At 50.5% G+C, this 25,556-nt stretch overlaps 1 protein-coding gene across 1 annotated transcript in view; it reads left to right on the forward strand.

Annotated features, from left to right (window-relative positions):
* Positions 1 to 25,556, forward strand: part of LOC147101641 (uncharacterized) — a 28,036-nt gene that overhangs the window by 840 nt on the left and 1,640 nt on the right. The window contains exons 2-8 of the mRNA XM_085965136.1: positions 1,810 to 2,040; positions 9,252 to 9,347; positions 12,915 to 13,196; positions 17,971 to 18,189; positions 19,225 to 19,299; positions 20,521 to 20,827; positions 21,972 to 22,060. Coding sequence (XP_085821262.1) covers positions 1,810 to 2,040; positions 9,252 to 9,347; positions 12,915 to 13,196; positions 17,971 to 18,189; positions 19,225 to 19,299; positions 20,521 to 20,827; positions 21,972 to 22,060 — 1,299 coding nt within the window. The remainder of the gene's footprint in view (positions 1 to 1,809; positions 2,041 to 9,251; positions 9,348 to 12,914; positions 13,197 to 17,970; positions 18,190 to 19,224; positions 19,300 to 20,520; positions 20,828 to 21,971; positions 22,061 to 25,556) is intronic.

Consider the following 25,556-nt stretch of genomic DNA (forward strand, 5'->3'; position numbering starts at 1 on the left):
CCTCCATCTCCTGCCCCCCCCACACCCCCTCCATCTCCTGCCCCCCCCACACCCCCTCCATCTCCTGCTCCCCCACACCCCCTCCATCTCCTGCCCCCCCCACGCCCCCTCCATCTCCTGCCCCCCCACGCCCCTCCATCTCCTGCCCCCCCCACACCCCCTCCATCTCCTGCCCCCCCCACACCCCCTCCATCTCCTGCCCCCCCACATCCCCTCCATCTCCTGTCCCCCACATCCCCTCCATCTCCTGCCCCCCCACGCCTCCTCCATCTCCTGCCCCCCCACGCCCCCTCCATCTCCTGCCCCCCCACGCCCCCTCCATCTCCTGCCCCCCCACGCCCCCTCCATCTCCTGCCCCCCCACACCCCCTCCATCTCCTGCCCCCCCCACATCCCCTCCATCTCCTGCCCCCCCCACATCCCCTCCATCTCCTGCCCCCCCACGCCCCCTCCATCTCCTGCCCCCCACACCCCCCCTCCATCTCCTGCCCCCCCACGCCCCCTCCATCTCCTGCTCCCCACACCCCCCCTCCATCTCCTGCCCCCCCAAGCCCCCTCCATCTCCTGCCCCCCACACCCCCCCTCCATCTCCTGTCCCCCCACATCCCCTCCATCTCCTGCCCCCCCACGCCCCCTCCATCTCCTGCCCCCCCCACACCCCCTCCATCTCCTGCCCCCCCACATCCCCTCCATCTCCTGCCCCCCCACATCCCCTCCATCTCCTGCCCCCCCACATCCCCTCCATCTCCTGCCCCCCCCACATCCCCTCCATCTCCTGCCCCCCCACGCCCCCTCCATCTCCTGCCCCCCACATCCCCTCCATCTCCTGCCCCCCCCACACCCCCTCCATCTCCTGCCCCCCCCACACCCACTCCATCTCCTGCCCCCCACACCCCCCTCCATCTCCTGCCCCCCCACGCCCCCTCCATCTCCTGCCCCCCACACCCCCCCTCCATCTCCTGCCCCCCCACATCCCCTCCATCTCCTGCCCCCCCACACCCCCTCCATCTCCTGCCCCCACCTCCTGCCCCTCCACAGCCATGTTATCTCCTGGCAGAGGCCAAAAAATAGGGAATAACCCAGGGCCAATAAGGGGGAAAAAACACTCTGGAAAATTCCTCTCCGCCCTCCTCACACAATCGAGACAGTCCAGGACATCACACGGACCAAGTGTTTGTCATCCATTAATCCACTTAACATAAAGTACATGCTAGATGCTGAATAAACTCTGCCCAAAAAGATCTCCGTCTCCCTCTCGAGGCAAAGTTCGCTTGCACTTTCAGGGGTCACTTTTGTCCTGTTTGTACATTCGAGGGGCTAGAAATTCATTGTAGCCCAGGAATGGGTGATATCTTTAGAAAAGTTTGAGAATTAGCGTCAGGCGCTCATGCTTTAGACTACATGCAAAATCCTTGCTCACTGCTTAAACAAATGATTGGAGCACTAAATCAAGCGTTAAAGCCCAAGCTCATTGGCGTTACAGCCAAAGGGTGGACCAATATTGCGTGCAGTCTAATCGCAAGTCATCATTGCCACAGGCTATTTCCAGTTCTTAAAGGGGAGGTTCATTGATGGTGCACCGTAGAATGGTGAATGCTGGTTTGAATGCAGAGGGGGCAGATAGATGAGCATTTCGTTAACATTGACAGCCGAGCACATTGCAAAAAGCCCACTTTTGATTGGCACTGCCGATTTTATTCTGAACGGGAACCTAGTCGGTAAGCGCCACGAGATTCCTCTCCTGACGCCCTGCGGGGGGACGTCTGTGGCACCTGCTCCAGTCAAATAAATTGCGGGTTGTTGCCTGCAGTGCCGACCCTCTCATGCGTTTTTTGCAAATGATTCATTCTGGTTTTTTTGCTTGAAGGAGAAGACAAAGACACAAGGGACAACCGGTGCCGAGCAGCAGAGCCTGAGTGTGAACACGGCGGTGGTCACAACCGCTGCTCCCGCCATTGCAGGAGCTTTCTTCCCAGAAACCATCACGGTCTCCGTGGGCAACAGTCCACTGCCGGCGGGACTCTCCTCTCTCCCAGCCACTGTAAGTTCTTTTCTTCCACCCCCCCCCCGCCCTTCTTTATTGCATTGAGGCCGTGTTAAGCCCTGATCAAACTGTCAACATAAAGAAAGGGAAGACTTTTTTTTTCTGTTCCTGGGATGCGGGCGTCGCTGGCAAGGTCCGTGAGGTGAGGGTGCTCCCACAGTGCTGTCAGGGAGGGAGTTCCAGGATTTTGACCCAGCGACGATGAAGGAACGGCCGATATATTTCCAAGTCAGGATGGTGTGTGTGACTCGGAGGGGAACTTGGAGGTGGTGGTGTTCCCATGCGCCTGCTGCCCTTGTCCTTCTAGGTGGTAGAGGCCGCAGGTTTGGGAGGTTTATTTGCATTTAAATGCCACATTTGACGACCTCGGGACCTCCCAAAGCGCTTTACAGCCAATGACGGATTTTTTTTGGAAGTGTCACCACTGCTGTAATGTAGGAAACGTGACAGCCAATTAGCGCACAGCAAGCTCCCACAAACATAAGAACATAAGAAATAGGAGCAGGAGTAGGCCAATCGGCCCCTCGAGCCTGCTCCGCCATTCAATAAGATCATGGCTGATCTGATCCTAACCGCCAATCCACTATGACAGGACTATCTCCTGAACCTAACAGCATTAGACACACGAAAACAGGAGCAGGATCAGGCTACACGGCCCCTGGGCCCGCTCCGCTACCCACAGGGCCATGACCTATCCGAACCTAGACTCATGTCCAAATTCCTGCCCGCTCCCCGTAACCCTTAATTCCCTTTTCTACTAGGAAACTGTCTATTTCTGTTTTAAATTTATGTAATGATGTAGCTTCGACAGCTTTTTGGGGCAGCATATTCCATGGACCTACCACCCTCTGAGTGAAGTAGTTCCTCCTCATCTCAGTTTTGAAAGAGCAGCCCCTTATTCTAAGACTATGCCCCCTAGTTCTAGTTTCACCCATCATCGGGAACATCCTCCCCGCATCTACCCGATCCAACCCCTTCACAATCTTATATGTTTCAATAAGATCGCCTCTCATTCTTCTGAACTCCAATGAGTAGAGTCCCAATCTACTCAACCTCTCCTCATATGTCCATCCCCTCATCCCCGGGATTAATCGAGTGAACCTTCTTTGTACTGACTCGAGAGCAAGTATGTCCTTTCTTAAGTATGGACACCAAAACTGTATGCAGTATTCCAGGTGCGGTCTCACCAATACCTTGTACAACTGAAGCAATACCTCCCTATTTTTATATTCTATCCCCCTAGCAATGAAAGCCAACATTCCATTGGCCTTCTTAATCACTTGCTGCACCTGCATACTAACCTTTTGAGTTTCGTGCACCAGGACCCCCAGATCCCTTTGTACTTCAGTACTTTCAAGTTTCTTGCCATTAAGATAATAACTTGCTCTACGATTTTTCCTGCCAAAGTGCATAACCTCACACTTTCCAGTATTGTATTCCATCTGCCAAATCTCTGCCCACTTACTTAGCCTGTCTATGTCCCCTTGCAGGTTTTTTATGTCCTCCTCACTCACTACTTTCCCTCCCATCTTAGTATCATCTGCAAACTTTGATGTGTTACACTCGGTCCCCTCCTCCAAATCGTTAATATAGATTGTAAAGAGTTGGGGACCCAGCACTGACCCCTGCGGAACACCACTGGTTACTGATTGCCAGTCTGAATATGAACCATTTATCCCAACTCTCTGCCTTCTGTTAGATAGCCAATCCTCTATCCATGCCAGAATATTACCCCCAATCCCGTGATTTTTTATCTTAAGCAATAATCTTTTGTGTGGCACCTTGTCAAATGCCTTTTGGAAGTCTAAATACACTACGTCCACTGGTTCACCTTTATCCACCCTATATGTTACTTCCTCAAAGAACTCCAGCAAATTTGTCAAACATGACTTCCCCTTCATAAAACCATGCTGACTTTGTCTTATTAAATTATGATTATCCAAATGTCCTGTTACTGTCTCCTTAATAATGGACTCCAAAATTTTACCTACCACAGATGTTAGGCTAACCGGTCTATAGTTTCCAGCCTTCTGTCTACTGCCCTTTTTAAATAAGGGTGTTACATTAGCAGTTTTCCAGTCTGCCGGGACCTTTGCTGAGTCCAGGGAGTTTTGGAAGATTATTACCAATGCATCCACAATCCCTACCGCCACTTCCCTCAAAACCCTGGGATGTAAGCCATCAGGTCCAGGTGATTTATCCGCCTTGAGTCCCATTATTTTACCAAGTACTACTTCCTTAGTGATTTTAATCGTATTTAGCTCCTCCCCCCCTATAGCCCCCTGCTTGTCAAGTGTTGGGATATTCTTGGTGTCCTCTACTGTAAAGACTGATACAAAATATTCATTCAGTGTTTTTGCCATCTCCATATTTCCCACCATTAATTTCCCGGTCTCATCCTCTAAGGGACCAACATTTACTTTAGCCACCCTTTTTCTTTTTATATAACTATAAAAACTCTTACTATCTGTCTTTATATTTTTTGCTAATTTACTTTCATAATCTATCTTCCCTTTCTTAATCAATCTTTTTGTTATTTTTTGCTGTCTTTTAAAGTTTTCCCAATCCTCTATCCTCCCACTAGATTTGGCTACCTTATATGCCCTTGTTTTTAGTCGAATACTATCCTTAATTTCTTTACTTAGCCACGGATGGCTGTCTTTTCTTTTACACCCTTTTTTTCCTCAGTGGAATATACTTTTTTTGGAATTTGTAAAATAACTCCTTAAATGTACACCACTGATCATGTATCGTCTTATCCTTTAACCTATTTTCCCAATCCACTTTACTCAATTCCGCTCTCACACCTTCATAGTCTCCTTTATTCAAGCTTAGCACGCTTGTTTGAGATACAGCCTCCTCACCCTCTAACTGAATATGGAATTCAACCATGTTATGGTCACTCATTCCAAGGGGATCCTTTACTAGGACATTTTTAATTAATCCTGTCTCGTTACACAGGACCAGATCTAAGGTTGCTTGCCCCCTGGTTGGTTCAGTTACATACTGCTCAAGAAACCCATCCCTAATACACTCAATGAACTCATCCCCAATTTGATTCGTCCAATTTATATGATAGTTAAAATCCCCCATAATTATAGATGTTCCCTTATTACAAGCCTCAACTATTTCCTGATTGATACTCCGTCCAACCGAGTTGCGACTGTTCGGAGGCCTATATACTACACCACTAGTGTTTTTTTCCCCTTATTATTCCTTATCTCCACCCAAACTGTTTCATTATCCTGATCCTTTGACCCAATATCATTTCTCTGTATTACAGTGATTCCTTCCTTTATTAACATAGCCACCCCACCTCCCCTTCCTTCCTGCCTGTCCTTCCTGATTGTTAAATAACCTGGTATGTTTAATTCCCAGGCATTGTCACCCTGCAGCCATGTTTCTGTAATGGCCACAAGATCATACCCATATGTAGCTATTTGTGCCTTTAACTCGTCTATTTTGTTACGAATGCTACGTGCATTCAGATAGAGAACTTTCAAATATGTTTTGTGACACTTAGTTCCTGCTATTGCCCTTTTTATTACTTTACCTTTTACTCCACACCTTCTACCCCTTCCTGACACGCTCTGGTTTTTAATTTCCCCACTGCTACCTAAGTCTTTGACCTTCTCTGTTGTCATTTTTATTATTTGCTCTCTAGGAACCTCCCCCCCACTAGTTAGTTTAAAGCCCTCTCTACAGCCCTAGTTATATGATCCGCCAGGACTCTAGTCCCAGCACTGGCCAAGTGAAGCCCGTCCCAACGGAACAGCTCCCTCCTGTCCCAGTACTGGTGCCAGTGTCCCAGGAAGCAAAACCCATTTCTCCCACACCAGTCTTTGAGCCACGCATTTAACTCTCTTATTTTATTTGTCCTAGCCAAATTCGCTCGTGGCTCAGGTAATAATCCAGAGATTATTACCCTTGTGGTTCTGCTTTTTAATTTGGCCCCTAGCTGCTCAAACTCCCTCAGCAGAACCTCCTTCCTTGTCCTATCTATGTCGTTGGTACCAACATGGACCACGACAACTGGATCCTCCCCCTCCCACTCCAAGTTTCTGTCCAGCCCAGAGGAGATGTCCTTAACCCTGGCACCGGGTAGGCAACACAGCCTACGGGACTCTCGCTCTTGGCTGCAGAGAACTCTATCTATCCCCCTAATAATACTATCCCCTACCACTACAACATTTCTATTTACTCCCCCCTCTTGAATGGCCCCCCTCTTGAATGGCCCCCCTCTCCACGGTGCTGTGGCCAGGTTGCTCATCCTCCCTGCAGCCCCTGCTTCCGTCTCCACAGGGAGTAAGAAGCTCGAACCTGTTGGACAAGAGCAAGGGCTGCGGCTCCTCCAACACTACCTCCTGGATCCCCGTACCTGCCTCACTCGTGGTCACACCGTCCTGTCCCTGACCATGGGCTACATCTGAATTAATTAACTTCATAGGTGTGACCACCTCCTGAAACACAGAGTCCAGGTACTTCTCCCCCTCCCTGATGTGTCGCAGTATCTGAAGCTCAGACTCCAGCTCATCAACACGGAGCTGGAGATCCTGTAGCAGCAGACACTTGTCACAGATGTAATCACCGTTAGCCTCAATGGGGTCTACCGGCTCCCACATCTCGCAACAGTAACACATCATCTGCTCCATTCTATGTAATTAATTATAAAAAAAATTATTTAATTAATTGGATTTAGATTAAATCAATCCCTCTAAATTACACCAGTTTAATGGTTAACCAACTGTCTCCCTTACAGCACAGACCCTAGAAAAAAACCGCCGAATTTAAGCTTGTAATAAAAAGAAGAAATACTCACCAACCAATCCAACCAATCACTTACCTGCTTCCTGGTGACGTCACTCTTGGATTATTTTTTACCTCTCTCCTCTGCTGTTGATTTGGTATGCCTCTGGTCGCTGCCGCTGGTTTTTATGCCGGGTTATAGCTCCTCCTGACCTCGCTGCTCACTCCTAGGTCCGATGCTGGTCTCGGGCCTCTGGTCGCTGCCGCTGGTTTTTATGCCGGGTTATAGCTCCTCCTGACCTCGCTGCTCACTCCTAGGTCCGATGCTGGTCTCGGGCCTCTGGTCGCTGCCGCTGGTTTTTATGCCGGGTTATAGCTCCTCCTGACCTCGCTGCTCACTCCTAGGTCCGATGCTGGTCTCGGGCCTCTGGTCGCTGCCGCTGGTTTTTATGCCGGGTTATAGCTCCTCCTGACCTCGCTGCTCACTCCTAGGTCCGATGCTGGTCTCGGGCCTCTGGTCGCTGCCGCTGGTTTTTATGCCGGGTTATAGCTCCTCCTAACCTCGCTGCTCACTCCTAGGTCCGATGCTGGTAATGAGATAATGACCAGATCATCTGTGTTTAGTGCTGTTGGTTGGGGAGTAAATATTGGCCCCAGGACACCGAGGTTAACTCCCCTGCTCTTCAAAATAGTGGCCATGGGTTCGTTTATGTGCACCCGAGAGGGTAGACGGGGCCTCGGTTCATCCGAAAGACGGCACATCTGACAGTGCAGCACTCCCTCAGCACTGCACTGGAGGGTCAGCCTGGATTTTTGGTGCTCAAGTCTCTGGAGTGGGACTTGAACCCACAACCTGCTGACTCGGAGGCGAGAGAGAGAGTGAGTGCTGCCCACTGAGCCACGGCTGGCATCTTTTGTGAGCATCCGTCGTGCTTTAAAGTGTCAGAGAAAGAGAAAGAAAGCCAGACATTTTCTTTCTGACCCGGAGCTGGAACTTTACAAGTACCTTCCAATTGGCAAACCTGCCTCACCAAATAGCAATCAACCTCTGATTGACCTCGGGCTGTGTTTACTCACAGCAGTTAAACTTTGTGGCCTTAACAGGGCAGCGCAGTTTAAACAACGCTCCCCATTAGCAGCAGAATAATACATCGTTCCACACCTCTGTCTTTGTAGAACTTAGACCCATCGTGCCTGTGCCGGCTTTTTGAAAGAGGTATCCAATTAATCCCACTTCCTTGTGCTTTCCCCATAGCCTTGCAGTTTTTTTTCTCCTTTCAAGTATTTATCAAATTCCCTTTTGAAAGTTACTATTGAATCTGCTTCCACCGCCCTTTCAGGCAGCGCGTTCCAGATCACAACAACTCGCTGCGTAAATTTCTCCTCATCTCCCCTCTGGTTCCTTTGCCAAGTGGAAACAGTTTCATCCTCGTTTACTCTATCAAAACTCCTTGTAATTTTGAACACCTCTATTAAATCTCCCCTTAACCTTCTCTGCTCCAAGGAGAACAACCCCAGCTTCTCCAGTCTCTCTACATAACTCAAGTCCCTCATCCCTGGAACCAGTCTGGTAAATCTCCCCTGCACCCTCGCCAAGGCCTTGACATCCTTCCTAAAGTGCGGTGCCCAGAATTGAACACAATACTCCAGCTGAGGCCTAACCCAGTGATTTACCCAGAGAGCGGTGAGAATGTGGAACTCGCTACCACAGGGAGTGGCTGAGGCGAATAGTATAGATGCATTTAAGGGGAAGCTCGATAAACACATGAGGGAGAAGGGAATCGAAGGATATGCTGATGGGCTGAGATGAAATAAGGTGGGAGGAGGCTCGTGTGGAGCATAAACACCAACATAGACCAGTTTGGCCTGTTTCTGTGCTGTAAATTCTATGTAATTATAAAGGTTTAGCTTAACTCCCTTGCACATTATCCAAGTAATGGTGAGCAGCACACAAGATAGGATAGAGGTCTTTAAAAATTATGAAAGGTTTTGATAGAGTGGACACAGAGAGAATGTTTCCACTTGTGGGGACGAGCCTAACTAGGGGCCATCAATATAAGATAGTCACCAAGAAATCCAATGGGGAATTCAGAAGAAACTTCTTTACCCAGAGAGTGGTGAGAATGTGGAACTCGCTACCACAGGGAGTGGTTGAGGCGAATCGTATAGATGCATTTAAGGGGAGGCTGGACAAGCACATGAGGGAGAAGGGAATAGAGGGTTACGCTGATAGAGTTAGATGAGGAAAGACGGGAGGAGGCTCGTGTGGAGCATAAACGCCGGCATGGTCTGGTTGGGCCGAATGGCCTGTTTCTGTGCCGTATATCTGATGTCATCCTATGATTACTGCCTGTAATAAAAAAATATTTATATCTGTCGTGAAGGCTTTGTGTGCATTCCTGCAAATGCTTACGTTCTCTGTTCGCTTCTAATGTGTATTTTTTCCCCCTCCTTTAAACCAGCTCCAGCTGCAGGTCCAGCAACAACAAATCGAAGTGCTGAAGAAACAAGTTCAGGTCCTTCAGCAGCAGCGACAACATAGCTACAAGCAGCTGCATGTACGTACCGCCAGTAACCCTCCCTCGGGAGGGAGTGTCAGAAAGAAAGGGATTGGGTTGGACGTGGTGCTGTTCCAGCAGGGGCTGGGATATGCTGCACTGGCGGAGGGCCCAGTCAGCCTGTGACACTCTCGCTCCACCTGGTGGCCAGTGGCAGAATGACAGTGGCAGGTTCTTGGGAGCGGTCTGCTCAACTGACCAGAGGAAGAGGACCGTAAGAGGGTTAACACATGCACACTCACACTCTCTCTCACTCACTCTCTCTCTCACGCACACACTCTCTTTCGCACTCGCACTCTCTCATGCACACACTCTCTTTCGCACTCGCACTCTCGCACTCTCTCGCACTCTCTCTCTCTCTCGCACTCTCTCTCTCGCACTCTCGCATGCTCGCTTGCTCTCTCGCGCGCTCGCGCTCTCTCTCTCGCACTCTCTCTCTCGCACTCTCTCGCACTCTCTCTCGCACTCTCTCGCACTCTCTCTCGCACTCTCTCTCGCACTCGCACTCTCTTGCATGCTCGCTTGCTCTCTCGTGCACTCTCTCGTGCGCTCGCACTCTCTCGCTCTCTCTCTCTCGCACTCTCTCTCACTGCTTTACTGTGACAAACTAAAAATCCATCGAAAAGATGCGCGGTGATGAATGTTTATCTGAAGTGTATATTTTTTATTCATTCTCTGGATGTGAGTGAAGTCAGTGGAACTGGATGTCGGGCAGGCGTACAACGGGCATCTGACGTTTGACGCTTGGTGTGTGATGCAGCCCAAGACTCATTTCTACCCCATAGTCTTGTGTGCAGAGTAGTTTAAAATAGTCTCCTTTTTTTTCCCCACTTTTCCTTGTCTGTCTTCTCTTGATGTGTGGGCGGTCCTCCGAGATCGCTTCCCTTCATGGCACAGAAAACACTTTTGGTTAAACCATTGAGCCAGTCACCCAAGGGCAGCAGCTTCTGCCGGTCCAGGACACATGTCTTTCTTCTTATAGGGTTTCAATCCCAGAACCGCGTTCTACCCTCCGTAAACTTGAGGTCACCCAAAAGTCCCGTTCGCCCATCACCCCCTGTGCTCGCTGACCTACATTGGCTCTCGGTTAAGCAGCGCCTCGATTTTAAAATTCTCATCCTGGTTCTCAAATCCCTCCATGGCCTCACCCCCTCCCTGTCTCGGCAATCTCCTCCAGCCCCACAACCAATGTTCCCTTTGAGCTGCGTGGACCTCCCGCGCAGCTCTCGGGACCTCCCGCGCAGCCGGCTCACCGGATTTTCAATGTGAAAAACCGTGTATTTTAAAGGGGCCACGCACCCAAAAAACGAACAAGAGGGAACGTTGCCCACAACCCTTTGAGATAACTGCGCTCCTCCAATTCTGGCCTCTTGCGCATCCCCGATTTTAATCGCTCCACCATTGGCGGCCGAGCCTTCAGCTGACGACGACGACACAGCAGCCCAGGAATCACCGTTGGCAATATCACGAGCACTAAAGGCGGTAACCCATTTATTTTAAATAGCTTGATGCTTCCACTGAACTAGTGATACAGACGCAGAAAATGTTCGCCCGCCAATATCGGCAGCTGTGACTTCTGGGTTTACAGGCGCAGAAAGTCTAAACTGAATAATTTGGTGTATTGCAGTACCTGATTCTTGCCACAGGAGGGCTCTACATCTCCACAACTCACCCGATCGTCAATTGGCAGGGACCAGATACTGCAACAACAACACCTTGTATTTATATAGCGCCTTTAATGGAGTAAAATGTCCCAAGGTGCTTCACAGGAGTGTTATCAGATAAAATTTGATACCGAGCCATTAAGGAGATACTAGGACAGGAGAGGTGGGTTTCAAGGAGTCTCTTAAAGGCAGAGAGGTTTGGGGAGGGAATTCCAGAGCTTGGGGCCCAGGCAGCTGCAGGCACAGCCGCCAATAGTGGAGCGATTAAAATCAGGGATGCCCAAGAGGCCAGAATTGGAGGAGCGCAGCGATCTCGGAGGGTTGCAGGGCTGGAGGAGGTTACAGAGACAAGGAGGGGCTGGTGCAGTACAGCACAGTTTGGCTCTGGTTATAGAGGCTACACATCTGGGGCAAGTGGCTTCAGATTCCATTGGCTGCAGTGTCAGGAGATCCACAACTTTACTCATTGGGCCTTCTGGAGGCAGGACTGAGGGCTGACCGAGTTTGTTACGAATAGCATAGGAACAGGAGGAGGCCATTCAGCCCCTCGAGCCTGTTATGGCATTCAATTCGATCATTGCCGATCTTTAGTTCAACCCTATTTACCCGCCTTTGCTCCATGTCCCTTGATTCTGTCACCCAACAAAAATCTATCGATCTCAGTCTTGAAATGTTATATTGACCCTCAGCGTGCACAGCCTTCGGGGAGGGGGTGGTGGGGTGGGGGGGGAAGAGAGTTCCAGATTTCCGCTACCCTTTGTGTGGAAAAGTGCTGCTTGATTTCACTCCTGAACGGCCTGGCTCTAATTTTAAGATTGTGCCCTCTTATTCTGGATAGCCCCACGAGAGGAAAGAGCAGCTCTCTATCTAAACTATCGAATCCCTCAATCGTTTTAATTAGATCATCATTCAACTTTCTAAACTCAAGGGAATGCAAGCCAACCAGTCCTTATAACTTAACCCTTAAATCCATGCTATCATTCTCATGAATGTGTAACGTACAAAATTCTTACAGGGCTTGACAGGGTAGACGCAGGGAGGATGTTTCCCCTGGCTGGGGAGTCTAGAACCAGGAGTCACAGTCTCAGGATAAGGGGTCGGCCATTTAGGACTGAGATGAGGAGAAATTTCTTCACTCCGAGGGTGGTGAATCTTTGGAATTCTCTACCCCAGAGGGCTGTGGAGGCTCAGTCATTGAGTATATTCAAGACAGAGATCGATCGATTTTTGGACTCTCGGGGAATCAAGGGATATGTGGATCGGGCGGGAAAGTGGAGTTGAGGTTGAAGATCAGCCATGATCTTATTGAATGGCTGAGCAGACTCGAGGGGCCGAATGGTCTACCCCTGCTCCTGTTTCTTATGTTCTTATGTGTACTGTACCCCTTAATGGTACCGACTCTAATCTAACTAATTCTTTGCCTAGATGTCTTCATCTAGGTTTCGCCATTAGAAAAGGAGAGTTTAGTTTTTGTGATACAGAATACTGCAGATTTCTCCTCTCTGTCTCTCTACCAGATAGCACAGATGATCTGGTCACTATCACATTGCTGTTTGTGGGATCTTGTTGTGAGCAAAATTGGCCGCCGCATATCCTACGTTGCAACAGTCCCGCTAAGCAGCGCGGCCGCTCACTGGCCCTTACATGGAAGAAACTGCGCACGCGCAGAAATTTGAATGGACCGCGCACGGGGAAAAAAAATTAGAGGGAACATTGGTGACCGCCCTTCAAAAAATACTTCATTGGCTGTAAAACGCTTTGGGACGTCCTGGGACGGTGAAAGGGGCTGTGCGACTCTGCGATTGTGCAACTGCGAATGTGCGACACTGCGAATGTGCGATTGCATGACTGTAAATGTGCGACTGTGTAAATGTGCGAATGCAAGTTCTTTCTTTTTTCTCAGCAAGAACCCACTGCGGCCCAGCTTCCCCCTCTGCAACTGCAGGTCCTTGGAACGTCTCAAGTGGTCAGCCCCCAGCCGCCATCCGTGCATCAACCGAGTAGTGTCATAACACAACAGCAGCCAGTGGGACTGCCGGCCAAAGCAACGCAGCAGCAGCACCAGATATCGAAAGAGGGGCCGTTGATTGCACAGGTGCTGCAGAATCCCAGCCACTCCCAGATGGTGTCGGCCGTGCAACCCATCGGAATCCTCCAGGATGTGCTTCAACCGAACGATATTCAGGTAAACTCTGGGCTTTATTTGTGTCATTTATGTGTGTGTGTTCCCGTTCCCTTCCCCCTTGCCACACTGCTCTTCGTTTCCCTGACTGATCAGAGTTGGTAAGCATTTGCTTGCAGGTCTCCGTCCGTAGCGCTCTGTAACCCAGCACTGCCAGCTGTGGCTCAGTAGATAGCAACAGTCAAGAAGCGCGACACCATCCAGGACAAAGCAGCCCACTTGATTGGCACCCCATCCACCACCTTAAACATTCACTCCCTCCACCACCGGTGCACCGTGGCTGCAGTGTGTACCGTCTACAAGATGCACTGCAGCAACTCGCCAAGGCTTCTTCGGCAGCACCTCCCAAACCCGCAACCTCTTCCACCTAGAAGGACAAGGGCAGCAGGCGCATGGGAACACCACCACCTCCAAGTTCCCCTCCAAGTCACACACCATCCTGACTTGGAAGTATTTCGCGATCCTTCGTCGCTGGGTCAAAATCCTGGAACTCCCTCCCTAACAGTGGGAGCGCCTTCACCACACGGACTGCAGCGGTTCAAGAAGGCGGCTCAGCACCACCTTCTCCAGGGCAATTAGGGATGGGCAATAAATGCTGGCCTTGCCAGCGACGCCCACATCCCAGGAACGAATTAAAAAAACTCTCCCCTCTGAGTCAGAAAGTTGTGGGTTCAAGTCCCATTTCACAAGATCTAGGCGGGCACTTCAGTACTGAGGGAGTGCTAAGCTGTTGGAGGTGCCGTCTTTCGGATGGGACGTTAAACTGAGGCCCCGTCTGCCCTCACAGGTGGACATAAAAGATCCCACGGCACTATTCGAAGAAGAGCAGGGGAGTTCTCCCCGGTGTCCTGGCCAATATTTATTCCTCAACCACTTAATGTGGTCATTATCACATTGTTGTTTGTGGGACCTTGCTGTGTGCTGCCACCTGACCACACTTCGAAAGTACTTCATTGGCTGTGAAGCGATTTGGGACGTCCTGTGGATGTGAAAGGCGCTATATAAATGCAAGTCTTTTTGTTTCTTTAGATACTGAATGAGAGAGGCATGTGCTGACTTGCCTCTGAGCTCTGTTCCCTCACTTCCAATTGGCATCTTTCCCCTGACCGGGCCATGGTTTGGAACTTGCCGTGGAGGGCGTTGCAAATGTAGACATACTTCCTACCACTGGAATGCACTGCCTGAAAGGGCTGTGGAAGCAGATTCAACAGTAACTTTCAAATGAGAATTGGATAAATACTTGAAGGGGAAACATTTGCAGGGCTGTGGGGAAAGAGCAGGGGGAGTGGGACTAATGGGAGAGCTCTTTCAAAGAGCCGGCACAGGCACAATGGACCGAATGGCCTCCTTCTGTGCTGTATCATTCTTTGTTTCACCTCCTGGCAAGATGCATTGAGAGGACAGTCTGCTGTTCCCTGGTGTTGACTTTGTTAAAGGGTGCTATCTTTATATCTACATAAGCGCGTGCAAAATAATTAAAAATCTTGTGTGTGTATGCACTTCCTGTCCACAACCCACTTCCTGTTGTCACGAATTTTGGTCGTGCCTTTATGTCGACGTATATCATTGAGACTGCCAGTGTAGTCAGTTATAATGGGAATTGCCTGTGTCAACAGGTCCACCTGCTGTTGCAGGTAACAGTCGCTAGGTGGCAGTGCAGCGCCCACTGCCACTTCCTGCTCACCACTGTTGTCTGACACATGCCGAGATAGGCCACAGGGGATCTACTGGTACTTTACAAATCGGTGCAATGGCACCAATTTCCATCTCGGTGAGGTCCTCCCTACCTGGCTGGGTTCTGTTTACAGCCCCCGAGTTGCTCGCCCTGCCCTCCATGCGCCGCATTCCCTCACCGGAGGGGGTGGGGGTTATGTCCTCTAACATAACCGTGTAGTTTAAAATATTTTAAATAAAATGGTAGAAAATATGTTGGGAGAGGCGGGTTTTTCATTCTGATGTAGTTTAGTAGGTTGTGGGTTCCAAGTCCCACTCAAGAGTCTTGAGCACAAAATCCAGGCCGACACTCCCAGTGCAGTACTGAGGGAGTGCCGCACTGTCGGAGGGGCAGTGCTGAGGGAGTGCCGCACTGTCGGAGGGGCAGTACTGATGGAGTGCCGCACTGTCGGAGGGGCAGTACTGAGGGAGCGCCGCACTGTCGGCGGGGCAGTACTGAGGGAGCGCCGCACTGTCGGCGGGGCAGTACTGAGGGAGCGCCGCACTGTCGGAGGGGCAGTACTGAGGGAGCGCCGCACTGTCGGAGGGGCAGTGCTGAGGGAGCGCCGCACTGTCGGAGGGGCAGTACTGATGGAGTGCCGCACTGTCGGAGGGGCAGTACTGAGGGAGCGCCGCACTGTCGGCGGGGCAGTACTGAGGGAGCGCCGCACTGTCGGCGGGGCAGTACTGAGGGAGCGCCGCACTGTCGGAGGGGCAGTACTGAGGGAGCGCCGCACTGTCGGAGGGGCAGTGCTGAGGGAGCGCCGCACTGTCGGAGGGGCAGTACTGAGGGAGTGCCGCACTGTCGGAGGGGCAGTGCTGAGGGAGTGCCGCACTGTCGGAGGGGCAGTACTGAGGGAGTGCCGCACTGTCATAGGGGCAGTACTGAGGGAGTGCCGCACTGTCGGAGGGGCAGTGCTGAGGGAGTGCCGCACTGTCGGAGGGGCAGTACTGAGGGAGCGCCGCACTGTCGGAGGGGCAGTACTGAGGGAGTGCCGCACTGTCGGAGGGGCAGTACTGAGGGAGTGCCGCACTGTCATAGGGGCAGTACTGAGGGAGTGCCGCACTGTCAGGGACAGTACTGAGGGAGCGCTGCACTGTCGGGCAGTGCTGAGGGAGCGCCGCACTGTCGGAGGGGCAGTACTGAGGGAGCGCCGCACTGTCGGAGGGGCAGCACTGAGGGAGGTGCCGCACTGACGGAGGAGCAGTGCTGAGGGAGGTGCCGTCTTTTGGATGAGACGTTAAAGCAAGGCCCCATCTGCCCTCTCGGGTGGAATGTAAATGAGTAGAGGTGTTCTCCCGTGTCCTGGGCCAATATTTATCCCTCAACCAATATCACTAAAAACAGATGATCTGGTCATTATTGCATTGCTGTTTGTGGGAGCTTGCTGTGCGCAAATTGGTTGCCACGTTTCCTACATTACAACAGTGACTATACATAAAAAAGTACTTGATTGGCTGTAAAGGCTTTGGGACGTCCTGAGGCCGTGAAAGGCGCTAGAGAAATGCAAGTTCCTTCATTCTTTCATTCCATTGAAAACTCCTTTCTAGTTTTTGGAAAACCTTGGCCCTGAACAGAGGTGCCATTTGACACCTCAACTCCTCACAGGGATCTTGTCTTAGAATTACAGCAACAGGACAGAACTCGCAGTCTCTCCCCACCCCCCCCCCCCCCCCCCCCCCCATACACACTGGGTGGCAGCTGACAGTCGCTATCTGTTGCTGTGTAGAGGAGCTGCTATTTGTTTGCCTAGCGTCTCTGATGGCCCCGGGAGCTGTCTGAACGGCTCCTGTCTCCTGTCTGATATTTACAGCAGTGTAAGGATCGACACAGTCCGTACTGTACTTTGAACCGTAAGTTGTGATGTGTTCCCTTTTGCCCAGATGTGCTCACTCCCTGCTGTTTTGTTTGCATTCATTATTTATTTTTTTGAAGTTTTCTTTTTGAGCGAGATGTGAAGTCCGGGCAAATTCCACAATAAGTGAACTGTTAAAATAAGCATTGTAGGCTCCTCCGTGCGCTTCAGTGGGGAAATGAATCACTGCTGTGGTGCTGAGCTGTACAGCTTGTCAAAAAGACCTTTCACAACCTCAGGACACGTCCCAAGGCGCTTTACAACCAATGACACCAATATTGGCCAGGACACCGGGGAGAGCTCCCCTTTTCTTCGTCGAAACAGGGGCCGTGGGATATTTTACGTCCGCCCGAGAGAGCAGACGGGGCCGCGGTTTAAGATCCCATTCGAAAGACGGCACCTCCGACAGTGCAGGGCTCCCTCGGTACTGCATTGGGAGCGTCACCCTGGAGAATGTGCTCATGTCTCTGGAGTGGGGCTTGAATCCACAACCTTCTGACTTGGGGGTGAGTGTGCTGCCCACTGAGCCACGGCTGACACAATTGTATTTTTTTTTTTATTCGCTTATGGGATGTGGGCGTCGCTGGCAAGGCCAGCATTTATTGCCAATCCCTAGTTGCCCTTGAGAAGGTGGTGGTGAGCCGCCGCCTTGAACCGCTGCAGTCCGTGTGGTGAAGGTGCTCCCACAGTGCTGTTAGGGAGGGAGTTCCAGGATTTTGACCCAGCGACGATGAAGGAACGGCCGATATATTTCCAAGTCGGGATGGTGTGTGACTTGGAGGGGAACTTGGAGGTGGTGGTGTTCCCATGCGCCTGCTGCCCTTGTCCTTCTAGGTGGAGGTCGCGGGTTTGGGAAGTGCTGCCGAAGAAGCCTTGGTGAGTTGCTGCAGTGCATCTTGTAGATGGTACACACTGCAGCCACGGTGCGCCGGTGGTGGAGGGAGTGAATGTTTAAGGTGGTGGATGGGGTGCCAATCAAACGGGCTGCTTTGTCCCGGATGGTGTTGAGCTTCTTGAGTGTTGTATTATCCGAGTCTCAGTTTGCATTTTCTGTGTGGTATTGCTGATCATTTACAGAGTCAGCCAGCGGGAGTGGTAATCTCACCGAGACTTAAGTAAAATCTCAGACTTTCAATCATTTTCTCTGTTGCTCCCAAAATAGTAAGGCAGGGAGGAAAACAAAGCTCTATTTTCTTTTTAAATTATAGGTGGTTGTTCAGACCTTGGATCTGACGTCGGGCATGACACTACAGAGCGCTGGGAACTTGAGACCTCAGTCCCAGGCAGCCTTGTTGTACAACATCCCCTCAAACCCGATCAGCGGCTGTGACAATGGACAGTGCGCTACCCTTCCCGACCTCGGGCACGTGACGTTTCAGGAAGCCCCTTCCCAGAGTATCAGCAGTCCCGTCAGCCAGGGACCTCTGGTGAGTTTATGTCGCATTTTGGGGGTTGAATGTAGCAGTGTAAGCAGGGCCTAGAGTTGAGTCAGTTTGAATGTTTAACGTGTTCTTCTCACATTCCCCCTTCTCCTATTTTAACTGAGGCATTTATTTTAAATGGGTTAAGGTCATAAGAAATAGGAGCAGGAGTCGGCCATTCGGCCCCTCGAGCCTGCTCCGCCATTCAATAAGATCATGGCTGATCTTCGACCTCAACTCCACCTTCCCGATCTATCGCTGATAAAATGTTAAGCATTTGATCACTAACATCGCCAACAGTAATTTCTGGGTTTATGTCTTATGTGGGGTTAACTCGGTAACATACTGTGAAGGAGTACCTTGTAGTATTCATTGTGAATTTGCTGTTGTGGTGATCTTGGACAGTAATATCACAGAGCAGTGTAATTCCAACCCTGTCCTGACCAGCCTCTCATCCTCCACCATCCATTAACTTGAGCTCATCCAAACCTCTGCTGCCCGTAGCCTAACTCGCACCAAGTCCCGTTCACCCGTCGCTCCTGTGCTCGCTGACCTAATTTAAAATTCTCATCCTCGTGTTCCAATCCCTCCACGGCCTCGCCCCGTTCTAGCTCTGTAAGCTCCTCCAGCCCTACAACCCTCTTGAGAGCTCTGCGCTGCTCCAATTCTGGCCTCTTGCGCATCCGCGATTTTCATCGCTCCACCATTGGCGGCTGTGCCTTCAGCTGCCCAGACGCTAAGCTCTGGATTTCCCTCCCAAAAGCCTCTCCGCCTCTCATCCTCCTTTTAAGACGCTTCTTAAAACTGAACTCTTTGACCAAGTTTTTGGTCACTTGTCCGGATATCTCCCTATTTGGTGTCAAATTTTCCTGATTGCGCTGCTGTGAAGCCCCTTGGGATGTTAGGGTCTAGACCTGATTGTGATAACCCAGTATATCGGCACGCTCGCTATGAGCAATGCCAGGGGAGGTCTTCCAATGTGTCAACTGAGTTTTTTTGGCTCTTTAATACACTGACCCTTTTGAATCCCATTTTCATCAGCTCGGGCTGGATGTACTGCTTAGCAACAGACGAAGCACTGGGATGTCTACAGCAGCCAGTCAACTTATCCTGCAGGTAGGACGTACATTCGGAGGCATATTGTACACTGATTGCTTTACAGTCAGCTGCTTGTGGTAGATTGGACGTGTGCCATCTAACCAAATATGTAACATTCAAAATGTGAAAAATGAATCCTCTCTGGGGGGGAAAAGGGGAATGACCAAGTAGTTTATAATGGAGAGTCTCATAGAAAGGAAAGACTTCCATTTCTACAGCGCCTTTCACGACCTCAGGACGTCCCAAAGCGCTTTAAAACCAGTGAAGTACTTTTTGAAGTGTAGTCACTGTTGTAATGTAGGAAACGTGGCAGCCAATTTGGGCACAGCAAGCTCCCACAAACAGCAATGTGATAATGACCAGATAATCTGTTTTTTAGTGATGTCTGTTGTGGGATAAATATTGGCCCCAGGACACCGGGGAGAACTCCCCTGCTCCTCTTCGGAATAGTGGCCGCGGGATCTTTTAAGAGAGCAGACGGGGCCTCGGTTTAACTTCTCATCTGAAGGGCAGCACCTCCGACAGTGCAGCACTCCCTCAGCACTGCACTGGAGTGTCAGCCGGCTCTTTTTCAAAATATAGATTATTAAATAGGAATATTGGAATTGCTAGATGAAAAATGACCAATGTCTCTCCGGTTCTTTTTTTAAAATTTGTTTCTGAGATGTGGGCGTCGCTGGCAAGGCCGGCATTTATTTCCCATCCCTCATTGCCCTCGAGAAGGTGGTGGTGAGCCGCCTTCTTGAACCGCTGCAGTCCGTGTGGTGAAGGTGCTCCCACAGTGTTCGTAGCGGTTTGTTACAACTGAGTGAATTGCTCGGCCATTTCAGAGGGCAGTTAAGAGTCAACCACATTGCTGTGGGTCTGGAGTCAGATATAGGCCAGACCGGGTAAGGACCTTGTTGTTCACCTTCTACCATCCTGGTAGTCCCATGATCCAGTGATAATGGAGTTGTTGACCAATCACAGCAATCAATCTCTATCGATGGGTCTACAACAGACCCAGACATGAGGTGAGGAAACCCCCCTGTGGTGGAGAGCTTTGGGACCCACAGGTCCAAAGTCACCTGCTCCGCCCGAGCTCGCTACACTCACCACACGTCATGTCTCAGAGTACTGAATATGGTGATGGTGAACATATCCTAGCATTGGGACCTGCTGTATAGTATTAGCAGAGTTTCATGTATTGGCCCTTTAATTACATCCTTTTAAAGAGCACCGTTGGATCTTTTAATCCAGGCCGTTCAGAGCCAAATCCAGCAAGAGCAGCAGAGGAAGCCGGCCCAGCAGATCGGTTCTCTGCAGCAGGCAGAGTCTGGGACCGTCGAAGGCTTGGTAACTGTCTGTCACCAGCCGCAGGCACAGCAGGAGGCCATGGCTCATCTCCAGCATCCTCCAGTTCGGACGGACTCTTTGACTCAGTGCCACAGTAGAGAAGAACAGTTCCTGAAGGAGCCGGCTCCGTCGGACCTTCAGCAAGCCCTGCAGCTGATCACAGTAACTGATGGGGATTGTCTGACGCCCGCCTACAGTGCCAGCACCACAGGTTAGTACAGTGTTGTATGAATCGACCGAGTAATATGACCAGAGTCCCTTCGAGAATACTTGGATCTGTATAAGAGGACATTATGTGTATTTAAGGTGATGAATCTAACAAAACTTGGCCTTATGAGAGAGGAAGTTGTGTCATTGTGTGTGTGTGCCTGTGCATGTGCGTGAGTATTATTTACCATTAGCATCACAACTGAAGTTGCTTATCTCATTATGCACAACTGGGGCAGGGAAGAGAGGGGGAGGGGGCAGGGCAGTGGGCGTGGTTCAGGGGGCAATGGTGATTCAGGGGCGGGGCGGGGAGAGGGCAGAGCAGGGGAAAGGTATGGGGCAGGGGGAGAGAGGTGGGCTGGCTGGGGGAGAGGCAGAACGGGGAGAGGGTAGAACATGGGGAGAGGGCGGGGCAGGGGAAAGGTGTGGGGCAGGGGGAGAGGCAGAACAGGGGGAGAGGGTAGAACATGGGGAGAGGGCGGGGCAGGGGAAAGGTGTGGGGCAGGGGGAGTTAGGTGGGCTGGCTGGGGGAGAGGCAGAACGGGGGAGAGGGTAGAACATGGGAAGAGGGCGGGGCAGGGGAAAGGTGTGGGGCAGGGGGAGAGGGTAGAACATGGGGAGAGGGCGGGGCAGGGTTGAGAGTGGAGCAAGGGGAGAGGGGGCAGGGCAGGGGGAGAGGGGCGGAGCACGAGGAAAGGGTGGATCATGGGAAAGGAACAGAGGATTGTCCGTATGGGAAAGCATGAAATAAGAGATGAAGGACACTCTGTAACATCAGTTCATTCAAATATAGCCAGAGCCAGCATCTGTAATGCCCAAAATATTGAGGAGAGCGTTCTTGTTTTCACAAGTTTTGGCATTCATCTTTTGCCAGTTAGCAAGCACTGGGATAGTGACTCTGGTCACATACATGACAGTGGCTATAAGCAATAGCTAATCCATCAGAAGCAGTACACCATGTGCGGGCTACAGTATCTGTCCACAGTCTTTGCTCTGATTCTTTCTCCCTGCGACGACGGCTGTTTATAAATCACTTTCCAGCCGCTCTCACTGAATTCAGTTTCAGAGAGTTGACCGGTCCGGTATTGGATGAAGAGAGAGCAATCGTTTCCGGATTCATCGTTTTAAATGGTTTTTTTTACTGTTAGGTACTCTGAGCCATGTGCAGTGTGCGAGTTTACCCGGATTGACATCACCCCAGGCAACAGGAGCGGAAAACCAACCGAAGGAGCAGCAGGTAAGATGCTGTTTGGAGAGGGGAACTCGGAGTAACTACTTCAAGGTGCAAAATCCTTACAATCATTGTGCTTCAAAGTGTTTGTTACTCACCCTGAGTTGAATTTGGAACTCTGTCTGTCAGCTGCCTGGACCCTAAGCTCTGGAATTCCCTCCCTAAACCTCTCCACCTCCTACTTTAAGACGCTCCTTAAAATCTACCTCTTCGACCAAGCTTTTGGTCACCGGTCCTAATGTCTCCTTCTACGGCTCGGTATCAGTTTTTGTCTGACAGCATTCCTGTGAAGCGCCTTGGGATGTTTTACTACGTTAAAGCCACTATATAAATGCAAGTTGTTGCTTAAGATATAAGCCCGGCAGTATCTGTTGCCATAGCCATCGTGTCCCATTATCATATAAATGCTTAATGCTCCCCAGCCGTGGCTCAGTGGGTAGCACTCCCACCTCTGAGTCAGAAGGTTGTGGGCGTTGCCGTCTTTCGGATGAGACGTTAAACCACGGCCCGTCTTGCCCCCTCAGGTGGACGTAAAAGACCCCACGGCCACTATTTTGAGGAAGATACTACACGGGAGTTCTCCCCAATATTTATCCCTCAATCAACACTTGCAAAAACAGATCGTTAATCACAGGGCATTGAACGAGATTATAATCAAACGTGGCGTTCCTGGACCAGGGGGCCATTGTAGCACAACTGCCCCCCCCCCCCCCCCCCCAACCGCTGAGATCAACCAACCCTGCACCGAATCCGGCTCCATCCTGGCCGCCATCTTACTGGGTGGGAATTTGATTCACCAGGAGATTTCGATGCGCTACCTGTGGGGAAGAAATGGCCCCTTAGTGCATTTTGTCAATGTGCGGTTGAGGTCGAGTTCTCGACTCTAAGATTGACCAGCCTAACAAAGCAAGAGCAGGGCAGAGGTCAGTCAGCCCGGACAGTAAGTCAGGCACACAAGGCCACTCCATAATAACAAGACTTTATATAGCGGTCGTATCACATCGAAACCCCTCAATGTCCCTGGCACAACTTTGAAGTGAGGCAACTCTTGTTGCGTGGCTGAATGTAGAATCTTACAGCACAGAGGGAGGTCTTTTGGCCCATCGTGCCTGTGCGGGCTCTCTGAAAGAACCATCCAATTAGTCCCACTCCCCTGCTCTTTCCCCATAGCCAAATGCAAAATGTTCCTTTGTAAGTATTTCTCCAATTCCCTTTTGAAAGTTGACTGTTGAATCTACTTTCACCGCCCTTTCAGGCAGCGCATTCCAGATCATAACAACTCGCATAAAAAAATGTTTCCACATCGCCACCCCCTGGGTTTTTTGACAATTATCATAAATCTGTGTCCTCTGGTTACCAACCCTCCTGCCAGTGGGAGCAGTTTCTCCCTGTCTACCCTTATCAAAACCCTTTGTAATTTAGAAAACCTCTGTCAAATCTCCCCTTAACCACCTTTGCTGTGAGGTGAACAATCCCTGTGGCGGCCATTTTGCACCGACAATGCACCACAAGCAGAAATGAGATGAACCGCCAGCGAATTGCTTTTGTTTTTGTCTTGGTGATGTCGGTTGAGGGAGGAATGTTGGCCAAGAGACCGGGACAACTCCTGGACCTCGTCACGGGATCATTCAAATGGCCTCCCTGTCAACTCCGAAATGTTATTTTCAGCTATTTATTTGTACGAACTGATGCCAAAACAGAAAAGATGAAGTCCTGTGCACGAGGTGCTATTACACGGTACAGAATCGATATTCAGTCTGGGCTGTGGCCCTCTCTCTCTCTCTCTCTCTGGTTCATTTAAAAACTCACAAGATTCAATGGTCAGATTTCTTCCTGAGGTGCCGGCTCCAGCCCACTAACAATTGTGTGTCAGGGCTCCGCTATCCAGTAAGGGGAAGAACAGATTGATTTTGTAAAAGAGGAAGTTGTGTCTGACACTTGCAGCCAAAATGCGGATGAAAGTGGTAGAATGTTTTATGGTCAGAGAGTGCAGAGCCTGTAAGTTTCTAAGGGGGCGGTGCAGTTTTTAAAGACACATTTCTCCCGTTCTACATCAGGCACCATCTGCAGATCGATCCCTGTGCTCCGTGCACTGTTCATCTGAGCTCAGAGAGTTGATCTCACTTGGGCTGGCAGCAGGGGCACTGCCTTTGGTCTCCACTCCTCTGGACTAGAAAACATCAGCCATAGATCCAGAGACCTTGCTGGAATGTCTGTGTGTGTGTCTGTGTGTGTGTGTTAGCCTGTGTATGTCTGTGTTTGCATGTCTGTCTGTGACTATGTCTGCGTGTGTGTGTGTCTGTGTCTATGTTTGTGTATGTCTGTATGTGTATGTCTATGTCTGTATATCTATGTTTGTGTGTGTGTGTGTCTATATGTGTGTGCCTGTGTCTATGTCTGTGTGTGTGTGTATGTCTATGTCTGTATATCTATGTTTGTGTGTGTGTGTCTGTATGTGTGTGCCTGTGTCTATGTCTGTGTGTGTGTGTATGTCTGTATGTCTATGTTTGTGTATGTGTGTGCCTGTGTCTATGTCTGTGTGTCTATGTTTGTGTATGTGCGTGTGTATAATTGTCAGGGGGACAGGAGAGAGCTCAGATGTGAGGCCCCGTACAGTTGAGCAGCCTGCTCGGAAGTGAAGAGTGGGCAAGGTACTGGTAGGCGGTTGGTGCCTTTGGAATCAAATCCCAGTCAGAGTCAGGAGAAGAGGAATGAGGAGTGGAGCAGGGGAAGTGGGACAGGTCACTACTTCAATAGCCTCTATCTGAGTATAGGCAGGTGCTTTAATCTGTACATTAGCTTTGTACACAGTGACCCATTGAAGAACCGGGTACAAAGAGACAGTGTGAGCTCGAGCCAAAGTATTCACAAACTCGCAGCACTGTGGTGTGGCCAAGGTACAGATACTATAAAAGACGGAGTTTCAGTACCTCGCATGTAATGCTTTAATATTAACTCATAGTACAGCACAGAAGGAGGCCATTTGGCCCATCGTGCCTGCGCCGGCTCTTTGGAAGAGCTGTCTAATTAGGCCCACTCCCCTGCACGTTCCCCACAGCCCTGTAAATTTTCCCCTTTCAGGTATTTATCCAATTCCCATTTGAAAGTCACTATTGAATCTGCTTCCACCGCCCTTTCAGGCAGCGCGTTCCAGATCACAACAACTCGCTGCGTAAAAATGTTTTAAAAATGTTTCCTCAAGGCGCCTCTGGTTCTTTTGTCAATCTGTGTCCTTTGGTTACCGGCCCTCCTGCCAGTGGAAACAGTTTCTCCTTATTTACTCTATCGAAATCCTTTATAATTTTGAACACCTCTATTAAATTTCCCCTTAACTTCCACTCTAAGGAGAACAACCCCAGCTTCTCCAGTCTCTCCACATAACTGAAGTCCCTCATCCCTGGCACCATTCTGGTAAATCTCCTCCGCACCCTCTCCAAGGCCTGGACATCCTTCCTAAAGTGCGGTGCCCAGAATTGAACACAATACTCCAGCTGAGGCCTAA

The sequence above is a fragment of the Somniosus microcephalus genome, chromosome 23, assembly GCF_052327205.1.
Source record: "Somniosus microcephalus isolate GS21.2 chromosome 23, FLI_Smic_1.0, whole genome shotgun sequence".
In the NCBI taxonomy this organism is placed as follows: domain Eukaryota; kingdom Metazoa; phylum Chordata; class Chondrichthyes; order Squaliformes; family Somniosidae; genus Somniosus; species Somniosus microcephalus.